At 43.8% G+C, this 27,503-nt stretch overlaps 3 protein-coding genes across 4 annotated transcripts; 2 read left to right on the top strand and 1 right to left on the bottom strand.

Annotated features, from left to right (window-relative positions):
• The first annotated feature begins 450 nt into the window (after nucleotides 1-450).
• Nucleotides 451-12,917, top strand: ENTPD5 (ectonucleoside triphosphate diphosphohydrolase 5 (inactive)). The gene is made up of 14 exons (XM_061559137.1): nucleotides 451-566; nucleotides 3,867-4,137; nucleotides 4,712-4,791; nucleotides 5,749-5,892; nucleotides 6,464-6,539; nucleotides 6,646-6,681; nucleotides 7,052-7,140; nucleotides 7,806-7,873; nucleotides 7,975-8,039; nucleotides 9,190-9,285; nucleotides 10,752-10,886; nucleotides 11,107-11,160; nucleotides 11,710-11,825; nucleotides 12,686-12,917. The coding sequence occupies exons 1-14, from the start codon at nucleotides 546-548 to the stop codon at nucleotides 12,761-12,763; spliced, it is 1,329 nt and encodes a 442-aa protein (XP_061415121.1). The 5' UTR covers nucleotides 451-545; the 3' UTR covers nucleotides 12,764-12,917.
• Nucleotides 12,918-16,957: 4,040 nt separating this feature from the next.
• On the top strand, nucleotides 16,958-21,291 carry EIF1AD (eukaryotic translation initiation factor 1A domain containing). 2 transcript variants are annotated; one of them, XM_061559135.1, is made up of 6 exons: nucleotides 16,958-17,088; nucleotides 18,672-18,840; nucleotides 19,783-19,891; nucleotides 20,326-20,434; nucleotides 20,532-20,585; nucleotides 20,753-21,291. In XM_061559135.1, the coding sequence occupies exons 2-6, from the start codon at nucleotides 18,754-18,756 to the stop codon at nucleotides 20,991-20,993; spliced, it is 600 nt and encodes a 199-aa protein (XP_061415119.1). In that variant the 5' UTR covers nucleotides 16,958-17,088; nucleotides 18,672-18,753; the 3' UTR covers nucleotides 20,994-21,291. The 2 variants fall into 2 exon arrangements, with proteins under 2 accessions (XP_061415119.1, XP_061415120.1); XM_061559136.1 differs by having other exon boundaries at nucleotides 16,983-17,173.
• Nucleotides 21,292-21,651: 360 nt separating this feature from the next.
• On the bottom strand, nucleotides 21,652-26,947 carry LOC133347131 (uncharacterized). The gene is made up of 6 exons (XM_061559134.1): nucleotides 26,854-26,947; nucleotides 25,965-26,074; nucleotides 25,211-25,278; nucleotides 24,650-24,816; nucleotides 23,573-23,725; nucleotides 21,652-23,060 (listed from the first exon to the last, which is right to left on the bottom strand). The coding sequence occupies exons 1-6, from the start codon at nucleotides 26,945-26,947 to the stop codon at nucleotides 22,678-22,680; spliced, it is 975 nt and encodes a 324-aa protein (XP_061415118.1). The 3' UTR covers nucleotides 21,652-22,677.
• Between the last annotated feature and the right edge of the window lie 556 nt (nucleotides 26,948-27,503).

The following is a 27,503-nucleotide window of genomic DNA, read 5'->3' as shown; positions in this document are numbered from 1 at the left end:
TAGGTGTTTTCGGTAAAGTCACGTAGGTAAAACATCAAAATTAATAAAAATAATAAAATAAAGATCACGAAGTTTCGGAGACTTGTGTTGCCTCCGAAACGTCGTGATCTTTATTTTATTTTATTATTTTATTAATTTTGATGTTTTACCTACGTGACTTTACCGAAAACACCTAAGAATATCATTGCAATGTCTCCACGTCCTAACAACGACGTCATGGCGTGGCAAACGTGACGTCACGGCGTGGCAAACGGACGTCACGCCGTGGCAAACGTGACGTCACGGCGTGGCAAACGGACGTCACGGCGTGGCAAACGGACGTCACGCCGTGGCAAACGTAACGTCACGCCGTGGCAAACGTAACGTCACGCCGTGCCAAACGTGACGTCACGCCGTGGCAAACGTGAAGTCACGCCGTGGCAAAGTGACGTCATCACGCACACACCGAGACACCGACCCCCGCCGTGCGGCGTCGTCGTCGTCCTCCGCTGGAGCTGAAGCCGCGGACCCCGCGACCCGCGGAACTCGCCGGGGAGGCCCCGCTCATGTTCCCGCCCTACGTCAAGGTCCGTCCGAGCTCTCTCGCCACGGGAACCGTGAGGGGGGTGGTGGTGGTGGGGGGAGCGACATTGGGTGATGGTTTCGAGGGTTCCCCGCGGCGTCCATGAGGTTGGGGTGGAGGGGGGAGACGAGGCTCGGGCTCACTGCGTGTGGCCCCGGGTCCTGCGTGTGGCCCCGGGTCCTGCGTGTGGCCCCGGGTCCTGCGTGTGGCCCCGGGTCCTGCGTGTGGCCACGGTCTGTCGTGTCGCGGCGTTGGACTTTGGGCGCTGGGTGGGGGGTTGAGCCGAGAGAGCTCTTACGCAGCGCGTCTCTGTGTGTCACCCTGTGTGTGTCTGTGTGTGTCCCTGTGTGTGTCCCTGTGTGTGTCTCCCTGTGTGTGTCTGTCCCTGTGTGTGTCTCCCTGTGTGTGTGTCACCCTGTGTGTGTCTGTGTGTGTCTGTGTGTGTGTCACCCTGTGTGTGTGTCTCCCTGTGTGTGTCCCTGTGTGTGTGTCACCCTGTGTGTGTGTCACCCTGTGTGTGTCCCTGTGTGTGTCCCTGTGTGTGTGTCACCCTGTGTGTGTGTCACCCTGTGTGTGTCTGTGTGTGTGTCACCCTGTGTGTGTCTGTGTGTGTCTGTGTGTGTGTCTCCCTGTGTGTGTGTCACCCTGTGTGTGTGTCTCCCTGTGTGTGTCCCTGTGTGTGTCTCCCTGTGTGTGTGTCACCCTGTGTGTGTGTCTCCCTGTGTGTGTCCCTGTGTGTGTGTCACCCTGTGTGTGTGTCACCCTGTGTGTGTGTCACCCTGTGTGTGTCCCTGTGTGTGTCCCTGTGTGTGTGTCACCCTGTGTGTGTGTCACCCTGTGTGTGTCCCTGTGTGTGTCTCCCTGTGTGTGTGTCACCCTGTGTGTGTGTCACCCTGTGTGTGTCTGTGTGTGTGTCACCCTGTGTGTGTCTGTGTGTGTGTCACCCTGTGTGTGTCTGTGTGTGTCTGTGTGTGTGTCTCCCTGTGTGTGTGTCACCCTGTGTGTGTCTCCCTGTGTGTGTCCCTGTGTGTGTCCCTGTGTGTGTCTCCCTGTGTGTGTGTCACCCTGTGTGTGTGTCACCCTGTGTGTGTGTCTCCCTGTGTGTGTCCCTGTGTGTGTGTCACCCTGTGTGTGTGTCACCCTGTGTGTGTCACCCTGTGTGTGTCACCCTGTGTGTGTGTCTCCCTGTGTGTGTCACCCTGTGTGTGTCACCCTGTGTGTGTCACCCTGTGTGTGTGTCACCCTGTGTGTGTCCCTGTGTGTGTCTCCCTGTGTGTGTGTCACCCTGTGTGTGTGTCCCTGTGTGTGTCTCCCTGTGTGTGTGTCGCTGTGTGTGTGTCTCCGTGTGTGTGTCGCTGTGTGTGTGTGTCTCTCTGCGTGTCTCCCTGTGTGTGTCTGTGTGTGTCTCCGTGTGTGTCTCTCTGTGTGTGTCTCCCTGTGTGTGTGTCACCCTGTGTGTGTGTGTCTCCCTGTGTGTGTGTCTCTGTGTGTGTGTGTCTCCGTATGTGTCTTCGTGTGTGTGTCACCCTGTGTGTGTGTCTCTGTCTGTGTGTGTCTCCCTGTGTGTGTGTGTGTCTCTGTGTGTGTGTGGGGAGCGGTGGTGTAGCGATTAGCGCGCTGCGCTATGAACCCGGCAACCCGGGTTCGATTCCCGCTCGCAGCCAACACCACCAGTGATGATTATCTGAACCGGTTCTGGGCCTCCCCTAGGTCGACTCGGCATCAAATGAGTACCCGGTGCGATGTGAAAACATCGCCACTGGGGAGACAAAGGCGGCCGGGCGTGGTGTTGGCCACCCACCCCCTCGTGTTCGTGTGCCGTGCCGGCCTTTATAGGTACCGTACTCGTGCTTGACAAATTCTAGCAATTTAGTCATAGGTTTGAGATGTGGGGGTGAGACTATGCTGTAGTCTATGCCCCCCCCCCCCTCTCAATCAAAATCGCTGTTTGTGATGAAGGGTTAGTAATCGTCAAAGTAGGTGGGACACGAATGCGGCTGAGATACGTGCAAGGAAGGATACGGTTCGATCAGAGGTTGATTAGCGGCCACGGCTAACGTCAGTGGCAGGTCATTCCTGAACTCGCCCCACCACACCACCCTTCGCCAACCCGCACTGATCAGCACTGATAAAAGTGTGGCGACTAAGCAACCTCCATGCCCTACACGGTGTGGGGGCGTCCTTCCTGATCAAATACTGGTGAACGATATTAATTAATCGTTAATCGAATATAGGAAATACGCGTTAAAGGCCTCATTTGTTCCAAGACGATCGGAACTTGACCTCTTTCACCCTAAAAACATAGTTTGTCATTTAAACACGCAGTTTTAATAAATAAACGTGATACGAACATTAAAAGATCAATGAATAAATAGAGTATAAATAGGTGCAAATAAAAAACATCTTATCTTAGGCATCATACTATATTTTCCTCACTCTCGTCTTCAAATTCATTTTAGGGGTCAATGTTATTGCTCTAATTTATCTTTGAAGTAAAAAAATCCCCACTAAGTATTCAAGGGAACTGTTTCAATAAGCAACGCACCGTCAAACATTGAAAATCTGGCCGCCAGTTGCTCTCAAAAAGGTGATAAAAGGGCGTCGCTGGTTGGCTGAGGTCTGCAGAGTTCACTTCGGAGCGGGCCGATTGGCTGAAATTGGCGGCCGCGTGGTATTGTAAACATGTCGTTAATCGAAAATGTCTCGTTAAAAGAAACAATGGGATCCAGGCGGATCGTTAATCAATATATCGTTCATCATGGCATCGTAAATCGAGGGGCCACTGGTTAGCATATCAATTCAAGGTGGGGGTCTAAAGTAAAGACATGGGTTTCTTGCTATAACTACAAGTTAAAGAGAAGACGTAGTTAATGGTTTTAACGAATTAAAAACAAAGTAGAATTGTCATCTGAGCCAGGGAATTAGACCTGGGCTGCGTGTCAAGGTCTCTGGCATTCTCTTCCCTCGGCTACAGCATCACACCTTACCGAGATATGGTGGGGGAATTTGTAACATTGAGTCTGATAAATCGGAAACGTTAATTTCTTCTAGCTATGTCACGCCACTAAGTTGGCAGGCAACATACCACACTTGTGAAATGGTGGTGACGCCTAGAATAAACCAGTGTGGAGGCATGGGCTGTTTGAGGTTGTCCTACTCATGCCACGTGGGGTGGGCACTCCCCCTGGTATCTTAAACAGTAGTGGCAAGTGGGCTTGGTTGATATTCTTACATGCACTGCAATATCAGGGGCTGGCCGTACGTAGCCTTAGAGCAGTGCTGCACACGGGTGTTCGCTTAGCAGGTGGTGCGGACGTTGCAGATGGAGATGAAGAGGTGGCGGCTTCGCCCGAGCGCCTGCGCGCTGTTGCTCGGCTCAGCGCTGCTCGTGCTGCTCTTCTACGTGGGGCTGTGGTGCAGCGCCAGCATGGGCCTCCCCGATGCCGAGCTGCGTCTCGACCCCAGCGAAGACGGTGCCGCGGCCGCCCAGGGGAGGATGTTCTATGGCATCATGTTCGACGCCGGAAGCACAGGCACCAGGATCCACGTGTTCATTTTCAAGCAGCTCAACAAAGGTCGGAAGGAATCATAAAATATTGCATTTCGTTGGTGTTGATTGATGAGTAGAATTTATGTTTCAGTCCGTTATCATTATGAACGAAGGTGCAGCTTGTGTATTTTCTATTTAAACCTTTCCGAGCAAAGGCGCAAAATGTCAAGTATCCAGCAATAAACGTAAAAATTGTGATAAGGGGTAACATTGCTGCTTGAAATGGGCAGCGTTATAACAGCTTGTGAAAAGAGACGAATGGGAGAGGATTTTTCTAAGTCAAGTCGTATGTTGTGTTGTGTCCTGCAATGTGGTGGTTGAACACAGTATGGATGCCATGATACTAACCGTATGCAAATATTAAAAATAATTTAATCAATTGTATAATTTTGGAATGTTACATCCAATTAGTTTGACTAAACTTTACTTTATTTTTAGAGAAAACTTTTCATCAATTTCTCAAATATAAAAAAATAACTATTGGAGAAATAAAATGTTGCTTTGTGATAAAATATATATATATTTAGCTTTTCTGCCTTAATAGTAATTTAAATATGAGGTTATATATTTATTTTATTGTATGGTGTTCATTCATGTAGCCAACCTGCCGGAGCTGACAAGTGAAGTGTTCCTTTCCGTGAAGCCTGGCCTCTCGGCATACGCTGACCACCCAGAACAGGTGATGCGGTGCACAAACTCCACACAAAACATTCAAATTATGCATAAAAGAACAACTAATGTGGCATATCACAGGTAGCATGGGCCCTGTTGCAAAAAATCAAATGTAACCCCTTATAAAAGTTCGTTCCCCCCTTTTTGAGGCACGACGCCTGGGCCCATCCAGCCCGTCAGCCCCGGTGCAGTTACCAAATATTGCAGATACATGATGGCTTACCAATGAAAACAATATCCAATATAATTATACACATAGCAATTGTTTTAGATCAAAGAAAACTCTACAAAACATCTGTACCACCCACCAGGAATGTCAGTCGCACAGCAAGTGATGTGACTGGCATGCTTCAGGCACTTGTAGCTGATGCTTAAAGAGCCTGAAGAGAAAGGTGGACTAGTGTGTAAACAGTTCTGTAGTTTCAGCTTTTCAGAGATGGGATCACCAGGATGTTTGCCTTGAATACAAATACTTAATTTGAACAAACTACATAAATTTTAAAACTAAACTTTATGTGCTTTTGCCCTCCGAAGGACACCGTGTATTCCTTCATATTTCAGATACAGGGGTTGAAAAAAATCTTGATATTTACTAATATTTGTAAGATTTATATAGCTTAAAACTATTTCTTACAGACTGGCTGGCGTGTTTGTACGTTATAGAACATTAGTTACGTGAAATACTCATGCTTAACATTTACTGTTGAGTCTGCCTTTAAGGCAAGTAAGTAAACATTTTAACTGTTTACAAGGAAGTGTACGTCATGATGTTTTAGTTTTCAGCTGCCCCATTCATGCCACTTTAGCCTCACTTAACAATATATGATGTTTTTCTGATGTATTTTATGGTTGTACTATGTGTTGTTTTTGTGAAAACACTTTCCTACAGTACATCTGGAAAACTACAGAGTAATATGTGAAAAGTAACTGCTCCCTCCACCTCCCACCCCTCAATGTGATCCAGAGTGTGCAGTCCATAGAGGAGCTGCTGGCCAAAGCAAAGAAGGCCATCCCTGAGACACAGTGGCAAGAAACCCCTGTGGTGCTGAGGGCCACGGCAGGCCTGCGCCTTCTACCTGGCCGGAAAGCCGATGTTTTGCTAGAGCAGGTGAGCATGTGCTATGTGCAGGGCCTTGTTCGTTTTTAAACATTAAGACAGATGACCTCATCGTTTGTGTGAATGTGCCTGTGGAAATGGCCATGGTCATCATCAGTTGTGAAAATTTGAACTGGCAATAGGCCTCACCGAGGTCGATCCAGCCTTAACTTAGTTCCTGGTGCAATGTGTAAACATTGACACGGGGGAGCCAAAGGCTGTGTCGCAGCACTCTGTAATGTGCCGTGCGGGCCTTGATAGGTGCCCAAAAAATAACAGCACTTGCCCAATAGTCTATATAGGGTATATTTAATGTTTTTGTCTTTGTGCAAGTATGTAATTATAAATGGACCACAAACAGTTTTAAGAATAATAAAAAAAATTAATTTGATGTTTTTTCACCAATTAAATATAATTTGTGATTACGGAATTGATACTATATTAATAAATGTAAACTTTTCAAATCCCGTTCTCATACGTTTTTCACTCTTAATTTCTAAGGTGTTTATTTAAAATTATTAGGTTTTCAAATATATCTAATAATGTATTACACATTTTAAATATTGCTCGCATCTTTTCACAGGTGCGAAATCTGTTTGACAGGTCCCCATTCAAAGTGCCAAAGAACAGTGTGGAGATCATGGATGGTGCAAATGAAGGTGTGAGTTTGAACTAATTTCATTGTCCTTTGCAAAATTAATCTTGTGCATAAAACTGAGAGGACACTGTTTTCTTGACATGGCTCTGTTTGGTTTTTATTTCAAGGTATTTCTTCATGGATCACAATTAACTTTCTTCTCGGTAAGTGTTTTTTTTACATTAAGTACAGTCTAGTCTTAACATGCGCTATTGCGTAGACTGCCCCTGGTACACACATCTTACATCAGTTGCAGTCAATATATTGACTGCCTTTTAAAATAGAATGTATTTATAAACAACTTAAGGCAGTCTCTGAAATGTGTCTAAAATATAATACGTTATAAAAATAGTGTCCCACTTGAAGGATGGCACAGGTGGGGAGAGCACAGTGCCTCTTTTTCCCATGGGAACCATTATAGTTAGCAGTAGTCTCTCCATGTTCTTAATTTGAACATCTTATATTTTCTTGTGAGGTGCGGTACGTGGTCTCCTTGGTCTCGAGAGATGTATCCACTCCTGTACTATTTTGCAGGAATTCTACGAGGGCCAGAAGACAAGTTGTTTGGAATACTTGACCTCGGAGGCGGCTCCACGCAGGTTACATTTTTGCCCCAGAAGCAGGTAAGAGGCATGCATGTATCACAGTATACACTAAGCTCACAACGTGCAGTATGTATAGTTACATCTGGAAATGGCAGTAATCCAAATTGCTGCTGTCATACTTCTTACCTGCACCCTTATATAAGAATACATCAGCCTAATACTAAAATCATTCCACTGTCTCTTAAGTCCAATCCTGGATCAATTTCAAGATTCCACTCGCCATCGTCAAGTTCCTCCATGGATTCGCCCCATATCAACCTCTCTACCCTTAATCTAACTACTGTCCTCAATGCACTCTCTTCCTCTCGAAGCTGCTAGTCATCATTCACTCAGTGCCATGTGACTCGCTTCTGCTGAACTTATCGTGTGGAATTCCCTTTCCCCAGCAACCAGTGCTGTCAATTAATTGTCCCTGTTCAAGTCCATGCTTAAGGCCTTTTTTTCCCCTCTGCCTATGACTGACTGCATTGAGTTGTAGTCATATGAATCCGAATTTTAAGTCTGGTATTTCCACATTCATTATTTTCATATAAATAGTTGTATTTGAGCTGCTAATTTATAAGGAAATAATTTGTAATTGAATAGTTATTTTTTAAATATTTTAACAATGCAGTATGCAGCCTATGCTCACTCTAATAATGCAGTCCATGTTTACTTTAATACAGTATGTTTAACTTTTGCAGTCGGCTTCGGATGCAGATGTAACATCCTTCAAAATGTTTAACAAAACGTTCAAGATTTATTCCCATAGGTGAGTTCTACACAATAAATGATGACATTGGTATATGATTATAATGTATTGAACGTATTATGGTATTTCAACTGAGTTGCTTTGTTAATTTGTATTTTCAGTTACCTGGGTCTGGGTTTAATGTCGGCAAGACTGGCCATTCTGGGAGGAGATCCAGGGGAAGCAGGTGGGATAAACTTTTTTCCTTAATACTGTAATACTTTTTGCTTCTTTCGGTAAAGTCACGTAGGTAAAAAAAAGTTAAGTAAATCACTACGTTTCTGATGCAACACAAGCGTCCGTCATCAGGTGGGAACAATCACAGCAAAAAACAGTTGCTGAAATAGACAAAAGAGCTGCGATTACCAGGGGGTTATATAAGCGAGGGGGGGGGGGGCAAGGATAGAGAGGGTGGAGGGGAAAGGAGGCAAATGAGACATTGAGAGTCAATAGCCTGAAGAGCCGGGGGCGGTACATGGACACGTAAGGCAAATTTCTAAATGATGGGACTGAGCAGGGCTGGGTGTAAGAGACTGGAGATGGGGATATGAGAGCAAACTGTAAAGCAGTTAAGGTTTTACCTGGTTGATAACATCCTTCCAATGATTGCTCAATTTGTATCCATCTTCTCGGTTGAAGTTATGTCTGTTTATATATCTGGATGGCTTCATGAACAAACCTTTGATAGTAGCCAGAAGGTTTGCAGAGCACCCTTGGTCTTGGAGAAAACAATGCTGTAATACTTAACAAATATATATCTGCCATTAGAGGGCAACCACTTTTGCTTTTTTATAGCTTCACATAACAGTTCACGAATGTATACAATGCTATTTGCAGTTCTAAAGAGTGGAGTGGAAATGATTATAAATTATGAATAACCACATGTGTTTTGCATTCACATGTAAATGTTTCCTGCTTATTTATGTTAAATTAACAAGTTGTCTGATGCAGTACCACATGTATGTAATCCAACATGTTGGAGTTACGAGTTGGTCAATAATTCAGGTTTATGAATCTTCCAAATCTCCTGGACTGCGGGTTGGCCAAGAGATAATACTGCAAATTGATTCTTTCAACCATCTGTGCAGAGCCTTTAGTGTATTTCTCTGATGTGCGCGGTTTAACCGGGCATTCCGGTTTCCTCCCACATACACAATACTCCTTAATTGAAGTGGTAAAATATGCAGAACCCTCCTGAAAGGGTGTTGACTCAGTAGGATGTTCTGGCATAAACAGGTTTATCAAATAGTATTTTAAATATTTTAGACTTCATACCTTCTTTATATTCAGAGTAGATATTTCGATATGAAAACAAATGTCAATTTTTACTTGTGTAGGCGGAAGGCGGTTGCTGAGTCCTTGCCTTCCCTCTGACTACAAGGGCGAGTGGAAACAGTCAAGCGTCACCTACTTGATCGGGGGACAGAAAGGCGGTGGGTATCTGGCTGTTGGGTCATTAAGTGCTACAGATGACGACTCGTTTAATGCTGCTGTCATATAAAAACTCATAAGAGTGCTACGGTTTAATAGGGAAGTGTGCCATGCACATAAAATGGCAAGAGATGTTCTGCACCATTTCTATAAATTATTTGGTGTGCAGTATCCATTTCTCTTTTTTCTTTTGGAATAAGTGGAACCTTAATTAAGACTCCATAAAATATATAATTTGTATTACTTTATTATTAAGGGTGGGAGAAGGTAGCCTTCACGCGGCCCACCATTTAAGCGTCTCATCGCATGACTATTACCATCACTTTTAACTTGTTGTAAATTGGTTATATTTATTTATATATCTCAGATATTCGAATTCGAGTACATGTAAATCCCGTCCAATATCGGTCTTTTTAGAGGGCCAAAATACCAGCCAAAGAAGAGTAGGGACGTGCATTGAGTATATCAACTATACCTGGAAGACCTCTCGGGCAAAGTGTGATGTACTCGCCAAATGTTTACATCAAGAAAACATTGACATTGTGCTCAAGGGAAACCCCTGCCAAAGACAACTGACTCACGACCTCTAAAATCAACAGATACGACTTAATTTCAATCATCTGAAATATGGCCTCGCCACTTACATCAAGGCCTTAAAGATTGTGAGGTGATAGAATAAATAATTGCCAACAAAAACATCGGTCATGGGAATAGGTCATGTGTCCGTGATCAATGTGTACAAACCGCCGAAGAGTCCTTGGCCAACTCCAATGATCCCTATTGTAGCCTATATATTGCTGTATGTGGGCGTCTTTAACAGCCACTGCACATAATGGGGCCACTCCACAAACAACGGACTGGTTATCCATAAACGATCTATATCTGCTTTTCAATCCTAATCGCAGAAGCAGTTTCCACTCCGATGGAAACAGGAGTACAAACCAGACCTCTGCTTTGTGTCCAAAAATCACCACGGCGTACCGCTTTCCGCAATGAGGCAAATCCTAGGACTGTTTCCCAGAAGCCAACACCTAGGGAGGTTATTGATAAAAACCTCATCGAGGACCCTACCACTGCTCCACGTGGCATTCATCTGAAAGCTGTGGTGCTTCATCAAACGTCTCAAAATAACAACTGGTTGCTTTCGTTAGTGCGACTGCCGCCACCCGAACAAAACAATGGACCATATGAACAAGTGCATTCTATAGCCCGTTCTCCAGCGCACTGGGACAGTGTTAGTCGCTTTGGTCCCGAAGCTATCACGTGGCTAAAAAACTTAAATCTGGACTTATAATTTACACATACTTGCCATATTATAGAAGGACAATATTATAAAGTATATATTTCACATATTGCTCAATAATAAAGACAATTGTGTGACATAAAACTGAATGCATAAATGTTACCATGCACACGTTGAAAAATTACACCTTGGTATGTGTGTCGGTGTGAACTCTGTGGCATGCAGCCAGCTTTAGCCTGTGTGCAATGAAAGTTGAGAAGATGCTGTCAGGGAAAGTGGAGCAGCCTGGAGGCATTCACCAGCAACACTTCTACGCCTTCTCCTACTACTTTGACAGAGCTGTCGAGTCTGGCCTCATTGGTGTGTCCTAAACTATAGTAACTGACCGAAACGTGTTAGAATTCTCAAGTATATAAAAAAAAAATATTTATAGATTTTCAATAAAATACTGCAATATGGTCAAATGTGTGTTTATCGCTTGTGCTCTTGTGCTGTATAATGTGCTCTTAAAATACGATTTAAATCTGTGGATAGTCTAACCCACTAACAAATAACAGCAAGTTCTCCTCTTTGTTTACAGCACCAGAAGGCGGCACTTTGAAAGTTGGTGACTATGAAGACAAAGCCAAAAGCGGTAACTAACCTTTTACCCCAATAATGTACTTTACACGCGATTTAAACAAATTTATAGCATCTCAACTTTCATTGCGATTTGATATAAAACAAAAGGATTGTACACTGGAGGTAGATGCTTGGTCATGGATATGTTTCATCATAGTTGTATATGGCCTCGCAGTAGCACGCTAGTGCATCCGCTGCTTGCTGCAGAGGTTCACAGTTCAAATCCAGCGGCCGCATTGATTATTGAAGTGGGTGTCATAACCATAATATTACTATGCACTGTCTGTTTCACGGTGGAAATAGAAGATCCCCTGATATAATTCACAAGAGTAGACCATTGTGCGTTAGCATCGGGAACCAAATTTGCCAAAATCGAAAATTACCCAATTAGGATTTCACAGCAAACATTGCACCAAACTGGTATAGTTTAAGGCCGGAGTCTCTCATGAATATTAGATTATCCTGGCTTCTTGGGTTCTCACCTGGTTAAACAAACTTGACTGAACTGGTATATGGGGACTGTTTAATAATTGGCCCTCGTGGCTGTGCTGATGTTGTGCAGTTTGTGATGGCAAGCAGGCCATCAAGGGTGCCGACCCCTTTCTCTGCATGGACCTAGCATATATCGCAGGTTTCTTGCAGAAGGGCCTGGGCTTCAGCAGAGACACTCCTCTGCAGGTGAGTTTACAATGTGTTGATATTGTCAATTGGTAATATGTGCTGAAGGAGTAATAATTTAGAGTCGTTTACATTATATTAATAATCATTGACACGAGAGGCCGACCGAAATTCGGTTTCGGCAGCCGAAAGTTGGCAAACTCTTTCGGCATAGTTTCTGTTTCGGTCGAAGCCATAAAGTTGACTTTCGGTTTACTTTCTTTCGGTTTCGGCCGAAACTGATATTGACTTTCGGTCGTCATTTGTCAACTGAAGATCTATTTTTAGAACATAACGCTAGTGCTACGTCAATCCCTCTGCCTATCGGCCGGTCAGTCGGTGCTAGGCAATCCTATGCGATAGGCTGCAAACACAAACACATCAGCAGCAGCAGCTTGGGAGCGAGGTTACAGCCGCAACCATGGTCTGCTAATAAGAGGCCGACTGAAATTTGGTTTCGGTTTCGGTGCCGAAAGTTGGCAAATGGCCTCTTTCAGCATAGTTTCTGTTTCGGCCGAAGCCAAAAAGTTCATTTTCGGTTTACTTTCGGTTTCAGCCGAAAGTAAATCTTTAACTTTCGGTCTGGTTTCGTTTTCGGCCGTTTTCGGCCAAAACCAGAAATTCAGTTTTGGCCGGCCTCTAATTGACACTGCAACATGAACACATGTCAATATTGCTTTCCTGTATTTGACCAATACAGCTAAACTAACAGTATAATAATAAAAATAAAATACTTCGATTTCATAAATCAACTTTTATAAAGAGTTCACGATACAGTTAATGGCCTATTTGTCTTGCATTATATTAACGTGCATGCTGTATTTGTCCATGTATTAAATGTGTGTATTATTAACCTTGCATTTCATTTTGTGGTTTCACAGTTGGCCAAAAAGATAAACAATGTTGAGACTGCCTGGGCTCTGGGAGAGACGTTTCATTTCATCGATTTTATGCGCTAAAGACTCATGATGCAATCGATTCTGCTAAGCCAATGTGGCGTTTTGTTAAACTACATGTAATGTAAAAATTCCGAAACACCATCACGTGTTGTTGTATATTTGTGCATCTAAGTCTAAGAAAACTCCATTTACACAGTTCTTTTTTTAAAGAAAACCACACAAGATCTCAGACCAACCTACAATTATCAAGCTTGTAAATGTTTCAAAGTGCAATTTGCCCATTGTGGTAAATGGTTAAATCAATCAAAATTACTATAATATTTCTTCATAATCTGAACTTTAAGAGAAACAGATATTTCCAAGATTCCATATAAAAGATCTAACAGTTTCAACTTCAGTGTATACCTTCAAGAAATATAGCGCTGGGTGCACTTTTGGGGGGAAAATGTGAAACGGTTGTTTTGCTCATGTTTAATTTCTTATTTGTGTAAATTTGTAAATTGACACTTGGCAAAACAGCTGCTGTAAAATATAAAGTACATGCATGTTGTAAGCCACAGTCAGAGGGTTAATGCAATGTTCATTGTACAAAGCATAAAAACAAATTGTACATTTCTTCGGTTTCTTTATGGCCTCAAAATGTGAATTAAAATGTACTGTTCACATGTTATTGTATGAAAGTTCTACAATCATGTGAATTACTATAATCTCATTGTGGTATGCAGTAAGGTGTAGAATTAACAGCAAATAACTTTACACTGCCATACTAATGTCAATACACTGAAACCCATTTCTATACAAAATATCTACATGTTTTATCTTTCCACATTGCAGTAAGATTTGCAATTCACTATAAATAACACCGCTTTTTGAGCTTCCAATACGATGCACATGGAAAAAGTGAAGCAGAATGGACAAATATTTGGCTGCAAGGCAGCTTTCTACCCTGTTTCCATGACGGTACCACCAATAATAATACTAAATAATTTCCGTAATTTGTTTCAGCAGCGGTGATAAGCACTCCGAGCTACGCAGAACTTTTTTTTTAATTATATTTGGTTTGTCGAAACGATACATTGCTTCAAATCACAAACACTTGTGGAATGGTTATGTCACTGATTGCACATTGCCAGTATTCATCTGGCACGCTTAATAATGTAGTTGCACATGTCAAGGAATCATGTTGAATGTCACGTTCAATTACTCGACAGTATTTTTTTCTTAATCCAAATGATAATTGCTCATGCATATGTCTACAATCTTAGGCCTGGCTTAGATTATGAAAATCTATTCACTTGCGATACTAATGATGGCATCACTATATATTTTAGCAGTTGTAAATAACATGTGTTATTGAATCAAAGACAAACGCCCATGTGGATCTTGTCAGACAAATGATCTTGATTTGTCCTGTACTTTCCATTGTTTTGCTACACTTCCAAGCGGCTTGCATTTTGCAGTCGATGTACAGCATTCATATTTTAAAGGGTCATTATTTTGGTCATCATGATTTGTTTTTATTATTCAATGCCAGTACTTGCAGGTTCTTAAAATGTGTTGAAAGTGCAATGCTTTTTTCATGCTGTTTGAGCAAGTGTCATTTGTTAGAAAGATGCAAGAATAATCCAGTAACTATGAGGTTGAAAACTCTGAACATGAGGTATAGCTAATTTGTGGTTAATGAGTTGATCTAAAGTGTGCATGTTTTCTGGGTGTTCCGCATCTCCAAATAAATGGCAGGTTTGTTTTGTTATCAGTTATTGCAGGTTATTTTTAACATGTAATTTGGTGTTTAATACATTTATATTTTTACTTGGGGAAAAATAAATTACAAAAAAAATCCTGGTTGTAAGTCTGATCATATTTATTTACGAAACATTTTGCTTTATTTTCGTTTTTTAAGTTACATCTGATTTGTATGTACAACACAGTGTTGTTTTTTATGTTACCCGACCCCATGGTAAAAAGAAAGGACAGTCTCAAACTTGTCTCCACTTTCTGGCCTTTGTGCTATGAAGAACCATTTCCCGAACTGTCACCTATTGAATGTTTCCCCTTTTTAAGCAGCGTTATTGACGAATGCTTTTGAACCACTGCCAACGCAGCGTCACCAATAATTTGTACGTAAGTTGGTATTACGAACAGAAACTGGTTACGATTAGTTCGTGTGCTTGATGATAGTGGTTTATTGACAAGATAAGTATCAATGTTTCTAAAGAAAGTTTTCAGCCAGCGCATATCTGCTATATAACGAGGCTCAGAAACATGAACACATACAATATGTATAACAGAACAACACCTGAAATATATGCAGAGATTGATCGAGGTGTATTCATTCTCGCAAGTAACTTTCGTGGTGTAGGAAGTAACTCGTGTATCAAGACAACGTACGCAAGTTAGGTTAAGTGAGGAGGCGAGGACAAGACACGCGGTAAGAGGAGATCATAGCCGATGGAGGAAATTGGGAAATGCGCCCGAAGAGATGGAACGATGGGGGGTGCAGGAGTAAGATTTGTCGTGGCATCACAGAATCGTGGGCAACGCCGTGGGATGGAGTCATTCGCCCAACAGTGAACAGAATATGGCTGATGATGTATGCGCTGGTACATCCAAGTGCGTTTTCTGCATAACTAGCTTTCATACCCGGCTTTGCCCGGAACTTGGATTCACCACGCACGGCCGCCTTTGTCTCCCCAGTGGCAATGTTCACACACCACATCAGTTCTAGATTTGAAGCTTTCGTCACTGCAAGGATTCATACTCTTAGGTTTTTTCGGTAAAGTCACGTAGGTAAAAAATATTTTAATAAATCCAATTTAAGAGCTTGTCTCTTGGATTTTTCTCACTCACTTGATAGTGTGACGGTCCCACCTGGTGACGGAGACTTGCGTTGCCTCCGAAACGTCGTGATTTATTATTTTATTTCTTACCTACGTGACTTTACCGAAAATTAAACCTAAGAGTACCACACCAGTTACTCGTTTGAGGCTGAGTCGACCATCAGGGATGCCCAGGACCGGTATCAAATAATCGTCATCGGTGGTGGCCGTGAGCGGGAATTGAACTCGGGTCGCCGGGTTCGTAGCGCAGCATGCTAACCACTGCACTACCGCTCCCCCCCCTACACACACGTGCGTCCATAGGTACACATACACGCGCTTGCAGCAGACACACGCAACCTTCAGGGTGCGTACGGCAGTAAACGACTGAAATAATGAAGCAATGCTGCGCTAAGACGGCTTAGACCTGCAACACATTTGTATTTCACTTTACCCGCGATATCCACATATCTAGAGTTTCTGTGATGTCACTCGATATGGCATACTCCCCCCCCTCTCACTAATAATCATGAGCATGTGACGTCAATCCACATCGAACAGCCCCCCTCAATAATAAGCATGAGCAGGTGACGTCATCCAAATAGACACCCCCCCTTCATTAATAATAATTAGCGGGTGACGTCACTCCACATGGGGGGGCGAGAGGCGCCTCCTCCCCCCTCCTCGGCGTCAACTCACAACCCTCACTACAAAAGCAGAACACTCACGTCATCACGTGATCTCCCTAACGCTGTTGAGACATAGAAGTAAAAAGGACGTCATGATGAACAAGGGATTATAATTTACTTGGTTCTTTCGGTAAAGTCACGTAGAAGGGAAATAATAAAATAATAAAAATAAAACTATTAATTTCTCACGACGTTTCGATTGCAACACAAGCAATCATCATCAGGTGTGAAAACCACAGCAATAACTGTGGGGTCAAAAATCGTCCAATATCGTCGTTTATGGACGGCCCCTATCTACATACCAGAGGTCGCAAACTGGGTTTGATTCCTTACCCGTACCTGTACCCGGCCGCACCAAGGGTCGCAAATGGGTACCTGGCCGGGCACGGGTACCCGTACCCTACCCGAAATGAGTGACAAACGGTGACTCACCAGTGACTCACGGCCTTCCCGTACCCTGTACCCGGCCGCACCAGGGTCGCAAACGGCTACCCGTACCGGGTATCGGTTAGGGTACGGGTATCAGGTACCCGATTGCGACCTCTGCCACATATATACACGTGTCGGGCATGTCACGTGGTGAGCGGGGGGGGGGGGGGATTACTCATGGTCCGGGGCCCCAAGCCCCCGTCGCGATTCGCATTGCGGGGCGCCCCAGTGAACGGCTCCGCGCCTTCCATTGGCTCCGAGCCTCCCGCCGCTGCAGCCAATCGGCGCGCGTCTTGCTGGTCCTACGTCAGACCACGTCAGACAGTAGGAAAACGATGGCCGCCGTGCGTGCGGGACCCGCGGCTTCCACTCCGGGCTCCCGCTCCAGCCCGCTCCGTCTCCTCCCCGCAGCGACGCTCACGGCGTGAACACCAAGAGCGAGAGCCGCGTACGTAGCGACTCGGGACGGCGGCTAAGCCCCGGGGCAGGGGAGGCGGCGAGTACGCGGGCTGACGGCATCGTGGAGAAGCGGGGTGAGGGGGGGACTCCCGAGGAATCGATTCCGCCGCCCGTTAACGATTCAATCGATTCCCGTTGCGTCTGTGTGTCTATGTTGTGTGTGTGTCTACGTGTGTCTCTGTGTGTCTGTCTCTCTGTGTGCTTATGTGTGTGTGTCTCTGTTGTGTGTCTACGTGTGTGTCTCTCTGTGTGTGTCTGTGTCTTTCTGTGTGTCTCTGTGTGTGTGTGCCTATGTGTGTGTCTCTGTGTGTGTGTCTCTTGTGTTATCTCTCGTGTTATCTCTGTGTTATTTCCCTCTGCGTGTGTCTGTGTCTCCGTGTCTGTGTTTTGTCTCTCAAATTTAGCAATCTTTGAAAGAACGTGATCAACTAGGTGGGGTGTTGACTGTTGTGTTAGTCGATTCTGTGTGTTGTATTTGCATTTTATTTCTAAGTTTACTAGGTTTGTTTTCTATTTCATTTGTACCTGATGATGATTGCTTGTGTTGCAATCGAAACGTCGTATGCTATTATTTAATTTATCTTTCTCCGTGACTTTACCGAAAGAACCAAAGAGTAATTCCTGCAGTCACGAAAGCTCCAAATCAAGTTTAATCAACTATGTTCTTAACGTTACCAAGTAAGGGCCACTGAGCTATTTAGCTCTTTTATCTTTTTTGAAGAAGCGGCCACAAGCTCAACGCCATCGTGGAGAGTGGGGAACTCCCGAGGAATCGATTACTGTGGTTAAAACTACTAAACTATCTTCTTAACACTCATTGGTTCTTTCAATAAAGTCACGTAGGTATAAAATAAATTCAATCACGACGTTTCGGGCGCAACACACTTGGTAAACGTCGTGATTTAATTATTTGTTTTCTACCTACGTGACTTTACTGAAAGGACCAAAGAGTATTATGGATCCCTGCAGTCACGAAAACTTAAAATCTAGATTATCTTAACTTTACCAAGTAAGGGCCACTGAGCTATTTAACTCTTTTTCATAAGCGACCACAGCTCAAATGAGTGGCTTTTTACTTGATTATAAACTGGATTGGACTTTTATGATTGTTGGGCATTTAATGATGCAGTCCCCCATGAGCAGGGGAACCAAATATTTCGTCTTTCTTGGAGCGATTGCGAACAAACCCCACGACCAGCTACCGGTACCCTAATACATCGCATCTTCTCTGCGGCAAACATTCATTGGGTTTCGAGACTTGCAGGAGCTGCGCTGGATCTTGTAAAGTACTGCCGTGTTTAGTTTGGAGAAAACCAGAGTATCTGGGAAGGTGTAACAACAGTCAAATGTCCGAATAGATTGCTCCGCCAACCCACTTGCTGTTTTTCCATCTGGAGAGTGGCGTTTGATCATTTAAATATCTGCGTGATCTACCAACCCTCACATGCAAAGCGCTAATTCACAATTGTGCACCATCACAGCCGGATTAGTATGTAAAGTACTGCGGTGTACACTCATAACCATCTGTTAAGTAATAATCTGGACGTGTGTCAATATCGTCACCTCCCGTAGTTGTTGGCCGTTTGGAAAACACGTTCCAAAGTGAGCAGTCCCCAAGGAGAAATCGCCAGTGTCCGCGCCAAAGCCGCTCAGGATGTCAAAGGCGACGAAACGCAAGCACGTGGTGAAGGAGGTGCTGGAGGAGTTCGCAGCACCCATGGAGCAGCAGCAGATCGTCAAGGTATGCGTTTTGAACTTTTTTCGCACCGTACGTAGCCGTGCCAATCGTAGCGCGAACAAACTCAACAGACTTGTCCAGACAATTACCTGTAATTTGTTTGCTAAGCTTAAGGTTTAAACTCGAGAGATGATGATGCAGTGGCATTATTTGCAGGAGTGATCTGGGTGCCATGGGAAAAGCTTAGTTTGCTGGGTCATCAGTGGCGTAGCTAGGATAATTTGCGCCCGGGGACGAACTATAACATTGGCGCTCCCCCCCGTTTAATCACATACCAAAATGTAATTACATGACATGTCGGCTGTGTGTGGCGGGAAATATAAACTTTTAGGTTGAGGTGTAGATTTGTGCAGTAGTTTCAGGCTGCCGCGCCCGCCGCAATAAGTTATAATGTAACGTTGTAAGCCTCATTTTGGCGCCCCTTTACCTTGGCGCCCGGGGACATATGTACCCCCCTAGCTACGCCTCTGTGGGTCATTCCAGAGTTTACAAATGTATGGCTGTAACATGTTTTTAAATGCCCCTTTTCCATGAAAAGCCAAGTAAAAGACATGTTCAGGAAGGTCTTGCATTGAGTATTTAACTTTGTGGGAGGACACCCATGCATAAAAGAGAGTAACACTCATCGTGCCATACAGATGCAACAATGCATTGCTCCACACTCGCCTGGCTGGAAGACCAAGCCTACATCACCTGGTATTCACAGGCAGATTCTAATCCCAATACTAAATCAGGCGTAACCCTGTTTAGATTCCAAGACTTTATAAACGTTCAGTTACAACTGAACGTTTATGCAGTATTGAAATGCTTAAATACACGGAATTGTTTGTATTATGCATAAACCAGATGAAGGTATAATTTAATGTTTCACTCGGTACTGTGTGATATTTAACGAGCTTGTGTTTGAATACAGAGTTTAGTGAGCTGTTGACTTGTGTGCATCAGGTGTTGGGCACACCTGGCAATAATCTGCATGAGGTGGAGACAGCTGCCGGAGAACACTTCCTCGTCACAATGCCCACCAAGTACCGCAAGAACATCTGGATTAAAAGAGGTTCGATATTGTGTAACTTCAATGCAGCTACATGTCAGATAAGTTGAATAAGCTTGAATTCATATTGTTCACAATGGAAAAGTGAAATCGATTTCCTGCTCAAATGTGCGGAGGTGGTTTTTCACCAGTATACATCGCTGCGCAAGTGGTGGATATTTCATTGTAGGGAAGGGGAGTGAGTATCCAGTTGAAAAAAACACGACTTCAACCTGAATTTGAACTCACAACCTTCCGATTGCAACAGAAACGTTAACTCCACCGCAGAACCACTAGTCGGTTAAACTGAATAAAGGACTACACAAAAATTAGGCTGTGAATCGATTTCATGGTTGTATGCCTCTAATAGTTATATCTGCTCATGAACAAGTTTGGTTTTATATGCAATCTGCTGCTGTTATTTACATGATATTGTCACTTTTTTTAAATGTCTGCAGGAGATTTTGTGATGGTAGAGCCCATTGAAGAAGGCGACAAAGTCAAGGCAGAAATTGTGTCCATCTTGAACAGAGACCACATCAGATACCTCAAGAAGGAGGGTGTTTGGTAAGAACATTGTGAATGTGCCATGTTGGTTGATGTTACATATAGGACTACCACTTGTCATTTGAATTTCAGTAATTGGGTTTGTTTCTCTCTGTAGGCCTGTCAAGTTCAATGAGGATGCAAGTGTAGAAGCTTCCAGCAAGACATTCCTGTAAGTATTTTTGTTTAGTTAAAGTTGTTTTGTTCCTTAAAACCTGTTCATCCATTAATTGCACTTGATCTGTTGTTCTGCATTGGCATGCTTGCCTATCTCCATGTTATAGTATAGATTTTTTTTGGCATGATAAGACAAGTTCTCTTTTGTGCTTCCCTGTGTAGTGAGCCAAAACTGGACCGTGAAGAAACCACCTGTGCAGCGAATGATGAAGAGGTCTCTGATGAAGATGACAGTGGAGATGATGACCTGTTTGTAAACACAAATCATGTGAACTCCGAGTACACTGCTAGTACTGATGAGGATGACAGTGAGAGTAGTGATGTTGACAACAATGATGTAAACATGTCAAATGCGGAGAAAAGTTCCCAGCAGGCAGAGAGTGAAGAGGAGCCAGAACAATGATGCTTTCAAGTGAGATTCTTCATGTAAGCAAAGTTTAGCTTACAATGTGGAAGTTTTCTCCAACCTTAATTAAAAGCCTTGTTTCACATTCTGTAAGCTTTATACTGTAGATGGTTCACATTTGGTAGGGCAGGCATCTTACCAAAGTGAAAATACCGTTGAAAGCTGCATAAAAAAGTTCATTAAATGTTTGGCTTTGGGATTTTTTATTTATATCCCACAAGTGTTCAGTTAGCGATTTGAGTTTAATTTCCTTAAGGCTTGTGAACAGATAATAAAACATTACATTTATACCATATGCTTGTTTTCATTTCAATGTTTCTAGGGTGGGAAATATCCTTAGCATTTCTTGTTTTGGACCCTACTGGTGTATGTACGTGAAGAGATGACCACCATCTCAAATGGTCTTTAGACAATATTGTACAATTATAAACTTTATTTTCCAACATTTCTTTCCATGTACCATAACAATTCCACTTTTTAAACAGTATGGACTGCTACACATTCACTCATGTTAAAATACTCGGGACTATACAGCCTTAATTAAGCACCTTTGTTGAATGCTGGTGGAAGTTACCAAGGTTATTGAAGCAGTCACTGGACATCCATTTGCAAAGATTCAGTGAAAACTGAACCACTTGTCCATAATTCTTTCCACTACCACTGACATGAGCAATTTTACCTTGAGCCAGTACCCCGTCCCTCCTGTTTTTGGTACAGGATGCATCTTTACCCACCCTAGTAAAGCATCTCCAGGTTGAAAAAAATAACGTTTCTGTAAATAAAGTTAATCCGGGCACCAATTGGTGTCTGCAGAGTTTCTTGGAGCCACTTTAGGATGCAGTGTACAGCTATTAAATAGCAAATGGATTTAACTTGTGATGAGCCAACTGCAAATTGTCAGGCTCAAGCAAACTAAAAAACAATGCACTATGGGAAACAATACACGTAGCACTTTGTGATGAAATTGCCAATTACAAACCATGACCTGAGATAGAATTCAAATGTAAGCTTTGTACTTGCATGTGTAAATGTGTTAAAATGTGTACTTTGTCATTTTTGTATAAAGTGCTCATTTATCATGATAGAAAAAAAGTAAAACAAACCCATGTACTTTTCAATTTAATGCATAGTAGTGTAACAAATGCAGGTTAATGTGCATCACTAAGCACACTACCCTGGCCAACAGGGAAAACAAAAATACCCACATGGACCAACTCCTTAACTGGGAAACATGGGGAGGAAACTCATGAACCTTGAATTTAAAACAAACCATGTGACAATTTTAAATATGACATGAAGCACATTAAGTTACGATGTGGTTACCATGATAATGACATTTGTAATACTTGAATTTTTTTATGGTTACGATTTGGTTAATTTTCATGGTTTAAAACAAGGTGTTCATTGGCTGTGCCGAGACATCGCATGCACATTTAGCAAGCATAACTATTTGCAAGCTAAACAAAATTCCTTAAATGTTACCTCAAATCAGCTGTTGCAATTAAAGCTAAAGGGCCACGGTTACATTAAGTGTATAATTAAACATTTGCATACCATTACTACATCCTATAACAATCGCATTACATTCAAAACAAAAAAAGCAACACTCAAAACGGGCAGACAACGCGTCGGAGATTTAAGACTCGGGAGTTGGCGAAGTGGACGGCTCTGCTGCACAATCTTAAACGTCGGCCGATGCGGATGCACGCCACTGCCCTCCCGTGCTCGTACCACCGTTGAGTGACGCGAGATTGTCCGGAGCGCTGATGCTGGAAGCGCTCACCATGGGAGGACCCACTCGGGGCTGAGAGACGAGTGTTGCGTCTGACAGAGTCGGTGCAGGAGGTGGATCCCAGTCTTCCCAGCGCCGGTGGAAGTAGATGGCGGGCGTGCTTGTGCAGCTGAAGCCGTTTGCCTCCAGGCGCAAGCGACGACGGCGCCTCCTCCCCTTCACCGCGACGCTACTCACGGCCACCCCCACGAGCACCAGCAGCACAAGGATGCAGGCAGCAGAGCCCAGCGCTACGGCCAGCGGGGAAACTAGGGCCGCCACCTCTGGTGCCTCTGTGGGGGCAGGGGCCGTCGTGGTGGCAGCACCCGTTGCCTCGACTTAATTACAGACGCGACGGTAACACCACGTGGTTTGCACCTTTTAAAAATGGAGCATTTTGAAATGACAACCCAGTGAGATTCATCTCGAAGGAAATGGAAGTGGGCTTTGCAGTCTCACTCCATGGGAGGCAAAGTGCTTGGTTCACCGATGATGGAAACCATATTTAAGTGTTGAGAATGACATTTAAAGCATATTTAGAACCCAAGGATGACCTTAGGTTCTCAATTGTATGGTTGAAATGTTGTCTAGTTAAACATATAGACTCAACTTAGTCTTCTAGAAAACTTAAATTCTGCATACACAAATCGAATAAACATCAGTTCTGATAATGAATACATTTTATGCAAGGGAGAAATTGGTAATAATTATTGTTAGGAACAGGTTATTTATATTTAAACACCGAAATGGGTGCTATGATGTGCAAGTATAACAGTTGTTTGTGCGCCAGCATAAGGGAACTTGCCTTGAGCGAGAACGCTTTGGCACTGGGTTCCTTTCCACGCGGGGTCGAGGTTGATGTAGTTTTCATTACAGAAGCAGACGTAGGAGCCCACCATGTTGTGGCAGAATGCGTTTGCGTCACACAGGTCCTCCCCCACGTCACACTCGTCCACATCTGAAATTGATGATGGACGAGTTGGATACAAAAGCTTGCTCACGCGAGCACACCGAGCCAACAAGGGTTCATCCGTGCGCTCCCAAAGACAAGGAGCGCCGATGCATCGTGGGCGTGCTCACACCCATGCTCAAGCTTGCACATGGTAACTCTGGGAACTGTATCAAAAAAGGCAAAACCAACAACCGTCTTCTTGGTTATTTCGGTAAAGTCACGTAGAAGGGAAATAATAAAAATAAAACATAATAAAATAATTCTCACGACGTTTTGGCCACAACGCAAGCAGCCGTCCTCTACGGCTGCTTGCGTTGTGGCCGAAACGTCGTGAGAATTATTTTTTTATATTTATTATGTTTTTTATGTTTTATTATTTTATTATTTCCCTTCTACGTGACTTTACCGAAAGAACCAAGAAGATGAATCCCTGCAGTCACGAAAGCTTTAAATCGAAATTTAACCAACAACCGCTTTTAATAATCTGAAAGGGGAGAAGATTTTACTAAAGTGTCAATCCAATGCGAATAAGCATCAGCCACTCAAATCATTATTGGATGAAGGGCTGTTCAAGCCATCACCATCTCTCATGGCACTGTGGTGTAACAATCTAAATTGCTCATGCAGTAAATAGCCTCACCTCTACGTCCACAGTAGTCAACTCACAATACATCACGACGGAGTTATAAAGTGCTCTTCACGCAGACCTTTAGCAATAAAGAAAGCCATTTATCAATCCAGATTTAAAAAACCCAAATAAATGGGTTCATTCAAGAATTTGCCTGCATTTTGCACAAAAAATCCAACAGCAAAAATATTTACTCTTGCACAATATTGATGAAAATAATATTGCGTGCATGTTTTTGCTTGGCAGTGCATGGCCACTGTGGCTTGTGTTGCAATGTGGGTTGTGGTGGTGGTGTGCAGTACCGGTCACATCGATGGAGAGGAGCTGGAGCCTCAGGGCCCCGTCCGCGGACTCCAAGTGCTGGCCGGGAAGATTGCGCAATGATCGCTGCAGCTGGCGCGCGCTGGCGCGGGGCAGGTGCCGGAAAAAGACGTGGAACTTCGTTTGCACTTGCAGGCCCTGCGCCACCCTGCACGCGGGAAATTCACAGCGACGACAATCGCATTTTCACAGCTTGAGAGCTAGGCGAGATGGCTCACTACACATAAAACCGATTCATCAGAACATATCAACAAAATGTAGAACCGAGGGATAGTGGCATCGCATTTAACCCTTACCAGACCAAGGTGGAGAGGAAATAGAGTCGTTAGTGCTATAAACCCAGCAACCTGAATTGTTTTCCTGGCCATGGGAATATATCAGTGGCTAATGATATCTGAACCCATTCCTGGGAACAGTCTTTACAAACCAGCATGCACCAATGTGGGTAAATATTCAACCACCCATCCACCCGCTATGATCGACACGGCATAGGAAGGTCTTCAACTACCAGTGGCGTGAAAGGGCTGTATATAAACCCTTACCAGCCTGCTTGTCTTGGCAGAACACTCAGGAAACTACTTCCATAATAATCGCTTGCGTTTTTCTCCATCTGAAATGGGGGAGCACAAGATAATTTAACAAACGCGCTGTAAACATCGACCAAATTAAGAGCAGCAGTCTTGCACTTGGGTGATACGCGTTAGTTTTGGTCATTTCGTGTTGGCAAAGTAAATTTCGCAGTACAGAAAACCTTTCTCTCGGAGATTTAGCGCCAAATTTTACCGAGGAAGAGTTCGCCGTTTGCGCCTGTGGCTCAACCACTCAATGTACCACGAGATTCCTGTATGCATCGTAACTGTACTGTTCGCGATGCTGCTGCCATAGAAAAACACACGCGGTGCCGTATCGTCTCCTAAGCATCCAATCGTGGGTCCTAGGTCACGTGTTCCCAGCCGCACAATTTTTCTGTCTGTAGTGTACACTACATTAATTGTTTTCATTCTATACATTTACCATACAGGTTACATTTAATACTAGAAAATATTAATAATATTTTACATTCAAAATACTTCCCGTTCAATGTTTGGGTTGAACCAAACCCTAGTTTTTTCCTATTTGCTTTTGTCTTTGCGGATGGCGGATCTTACAATTGAAGCTACTTTCAAGAACGTAACCCCCGCAATGGGCAAGGGTTTGCTGTAGCCAATTAAAAAAGTGATGAGACACTGCAGGACATCCATGCGAAGCAAAGAGACAAAACATCTTCATAGGGTTCAGCAGCAACAATATCCTCACCAGCTGGGAGAGGTGTGAAGAGAGGAGCTTCACAATGCGGCCAAAAGAAAGCCCTTCCCTTGCCTTCTTTTGAAGCATTGAGTCCACGGACATCTCAAACCAGGTGTACTCTGAAGTACAAAGACAAAGATCCCCCATATAGCCTTAACATGTTGAGGCAAGTGCTGTTAGCGAACATCTATGAAGGCCGACACGGCACACGAGAGGGGGTGGGTGGCCAGCACCACACCCAGCCGCCATCGTCTCCCCAGTGGCGATGTTTACATACCACACTAGGTACTGATTTAAGGCTCAGTCGACCTAGGAGAGGCCCAGGACCGGCACAGACAATTATCACCTGGTGTTGGCTGCGAGCAGGAATCGAACTCTAGTTGCTGGGTTAATAGCGCAGCATGCTGACCGCTATACGACACCCACACAGCCATTCACCACACCATATGCACGCCATGTAGCACCACACGCTCCTGTGCAACCATCATCATGATCCAATTTCACCAAGTTAACAAGGTGCCATCGCTCCCTCTGGGATCTTACTGTGTCAGTGAGACTAATAATTTAAGGCAAGGATAAAAATATGAAACAAGCCACACAGTTACACGCTGGTCGGCATAGGCAGTGGGTGGGGAGGGCGAATAAAATGCAGCCCTCTCTCAAATCGATTGACCGGCTTTAGCATTCAAACACAACCTATATGGGAAAATCTCTTGAAGCCAGAATCATGAGCGAGTTCAAAAGGTCACAAGCAGAGGCTGCAACTCCTTGGCCGTGTCACATAACTCCCCCCCCCCCCAAATTTTTTCCCAACCCCAGAATAATATATATTTTACACGCCCTCTATACTGATTGGCATGTATAAGAAGTGGCCAACCCAAGCCTTGTGTCAACTCACCTCGAGGTCTGAAAGGCCCTGTGCCAATGTCCAGTGACTGGGGTTTGTCCTCATTTTTTGCAGTGGGAAATGGCCCTAAAGTAAATAATTGCATACAAAAAACACCACCACTCAGTATATTTACATATTAATGCAAGTCTTTTAACATAAACAAAAAAATTACTTCATACAATGTTTCTCAGAAGAGAACAAACTAAGTTTGAAGGCGAGACAATTCTGATGTGACATAAGTGTGATTGCAGTAGCCTCCCCAATCATGCAAAACCATATATTGGGATGCCTTCATCCAGTAGGGGTGAAAACGGGCAATTCATGATAAAATTCTGATAGTTAAGAACAGCAAGCCCATCAAGATTGACTTCCTAAACTGTTCACTTTGACTTGCACATACAGTATGTGGAATTAATCCTATATATCGGTGTTCTTCATTGCAAGGCCCGTGGCCCCCGACAATACACAAATGTCAAAACACCCCATCGTGCTGTCAAATCCAACGGTTTAAAATATGTGGTGGCCCTCATACGGATATCTTTCCGGCAAAAGTGGCTGCTCCTATGAAAATTAGTTAAGAACACTGCTGTAAATAAACACTCAAAACTCACCATCGGATGAACTCGTCCCGTTTGCAGTAACAGTGCTTGAAGAAATTC

The sequence above is a fragment of the Lethenteron reissneri genome, chromosome 25 (assembly GCF_015708825.2).
Source record: "Lethenteron reissneri isolate LAM-NWPU_2019-01 chromosome 25, ASM1570882v1, whole genome shotgun sequence".
In the NCBI taxonomy this organism is placed as follows: Eukaryota; Metazoa; Chordata; class Hyperoartia; order Petromyzontiformes; family Petromyzontidae; genus Lethenteron; species Lethenteron reissneri.
The sequence above is the reverse complement of the archived record's forward strand: the minus strand, read 5'-3'. Positions and strand labels throughout refer to the sequence as shown.

Excerpts from the sequence above, each read along its gene's own strand:
- ENTPD5 (XM_061559137.1), top strand. The coding sequence starts at position 546 with ATGTTCCCGCCCTACGTCAAG. Across the intron at positions 567-3,866 it reads TGTTCCCGCCCTACGTCAAG|GTGGTGCGGACGTTGCAGAT; the intron begins GTCCGTCCGAGC and ends TTCGCTTAGCAG. Across the intron at positions 9,286-10,751 it reads GATCGGGGGACAGAAAGGCG|CCAGCTTTAGCCTGTGTGCA; the intron begins GTGGGTATCTGG and ends TGTGGCATGCAG.
- EIF1AD (XM_061559135.1), top strand. The coding sequence starts at position 18,754 with ATGTCAAAGGCGACGAAACGCAAGCACGTGGTGAAGGAGGTGCTGGAG. Across the intron at positions 20,435-20,531 it reads CTCAAGAAGGAGGGTGTTTG|GCCTGTCAAGTTCAATGAGG; the intron begins GTAAGAACATTG and ends TTCTCTCTGTAG. Across the intron at positions 20,586-20,752 it reads GCTTCCAGCAAGACATTCCT|TGAGCCAAAACTGGACCGTG; the intron begins GTAAGTATTTTT and ends TTCCCTGTGTAG.
- LOC133347131 (XM_061559134.1), bottom strand. The coding sequence starts at position 26,947 with ATGCAATTATTTACTTTAGGGCCATTTCCCACTGCAAAAAATGAGGAC. Across the intron at positions 25,279-25,964 it reads CTTCACACCTCTCCCAGCTG|ATGGAGAAAAACGCAAGCGA; the intron begins GTGAGGATATTG and ends CCCCCATTTCAG. Across the intron at positions 23,726-24,649 it reads CCTCTCCATCGATGTGACCG|ATGTGGACGAGTGTGACGTG; the intron begins GTACTGCACACC and ends CATCAATTTCAG.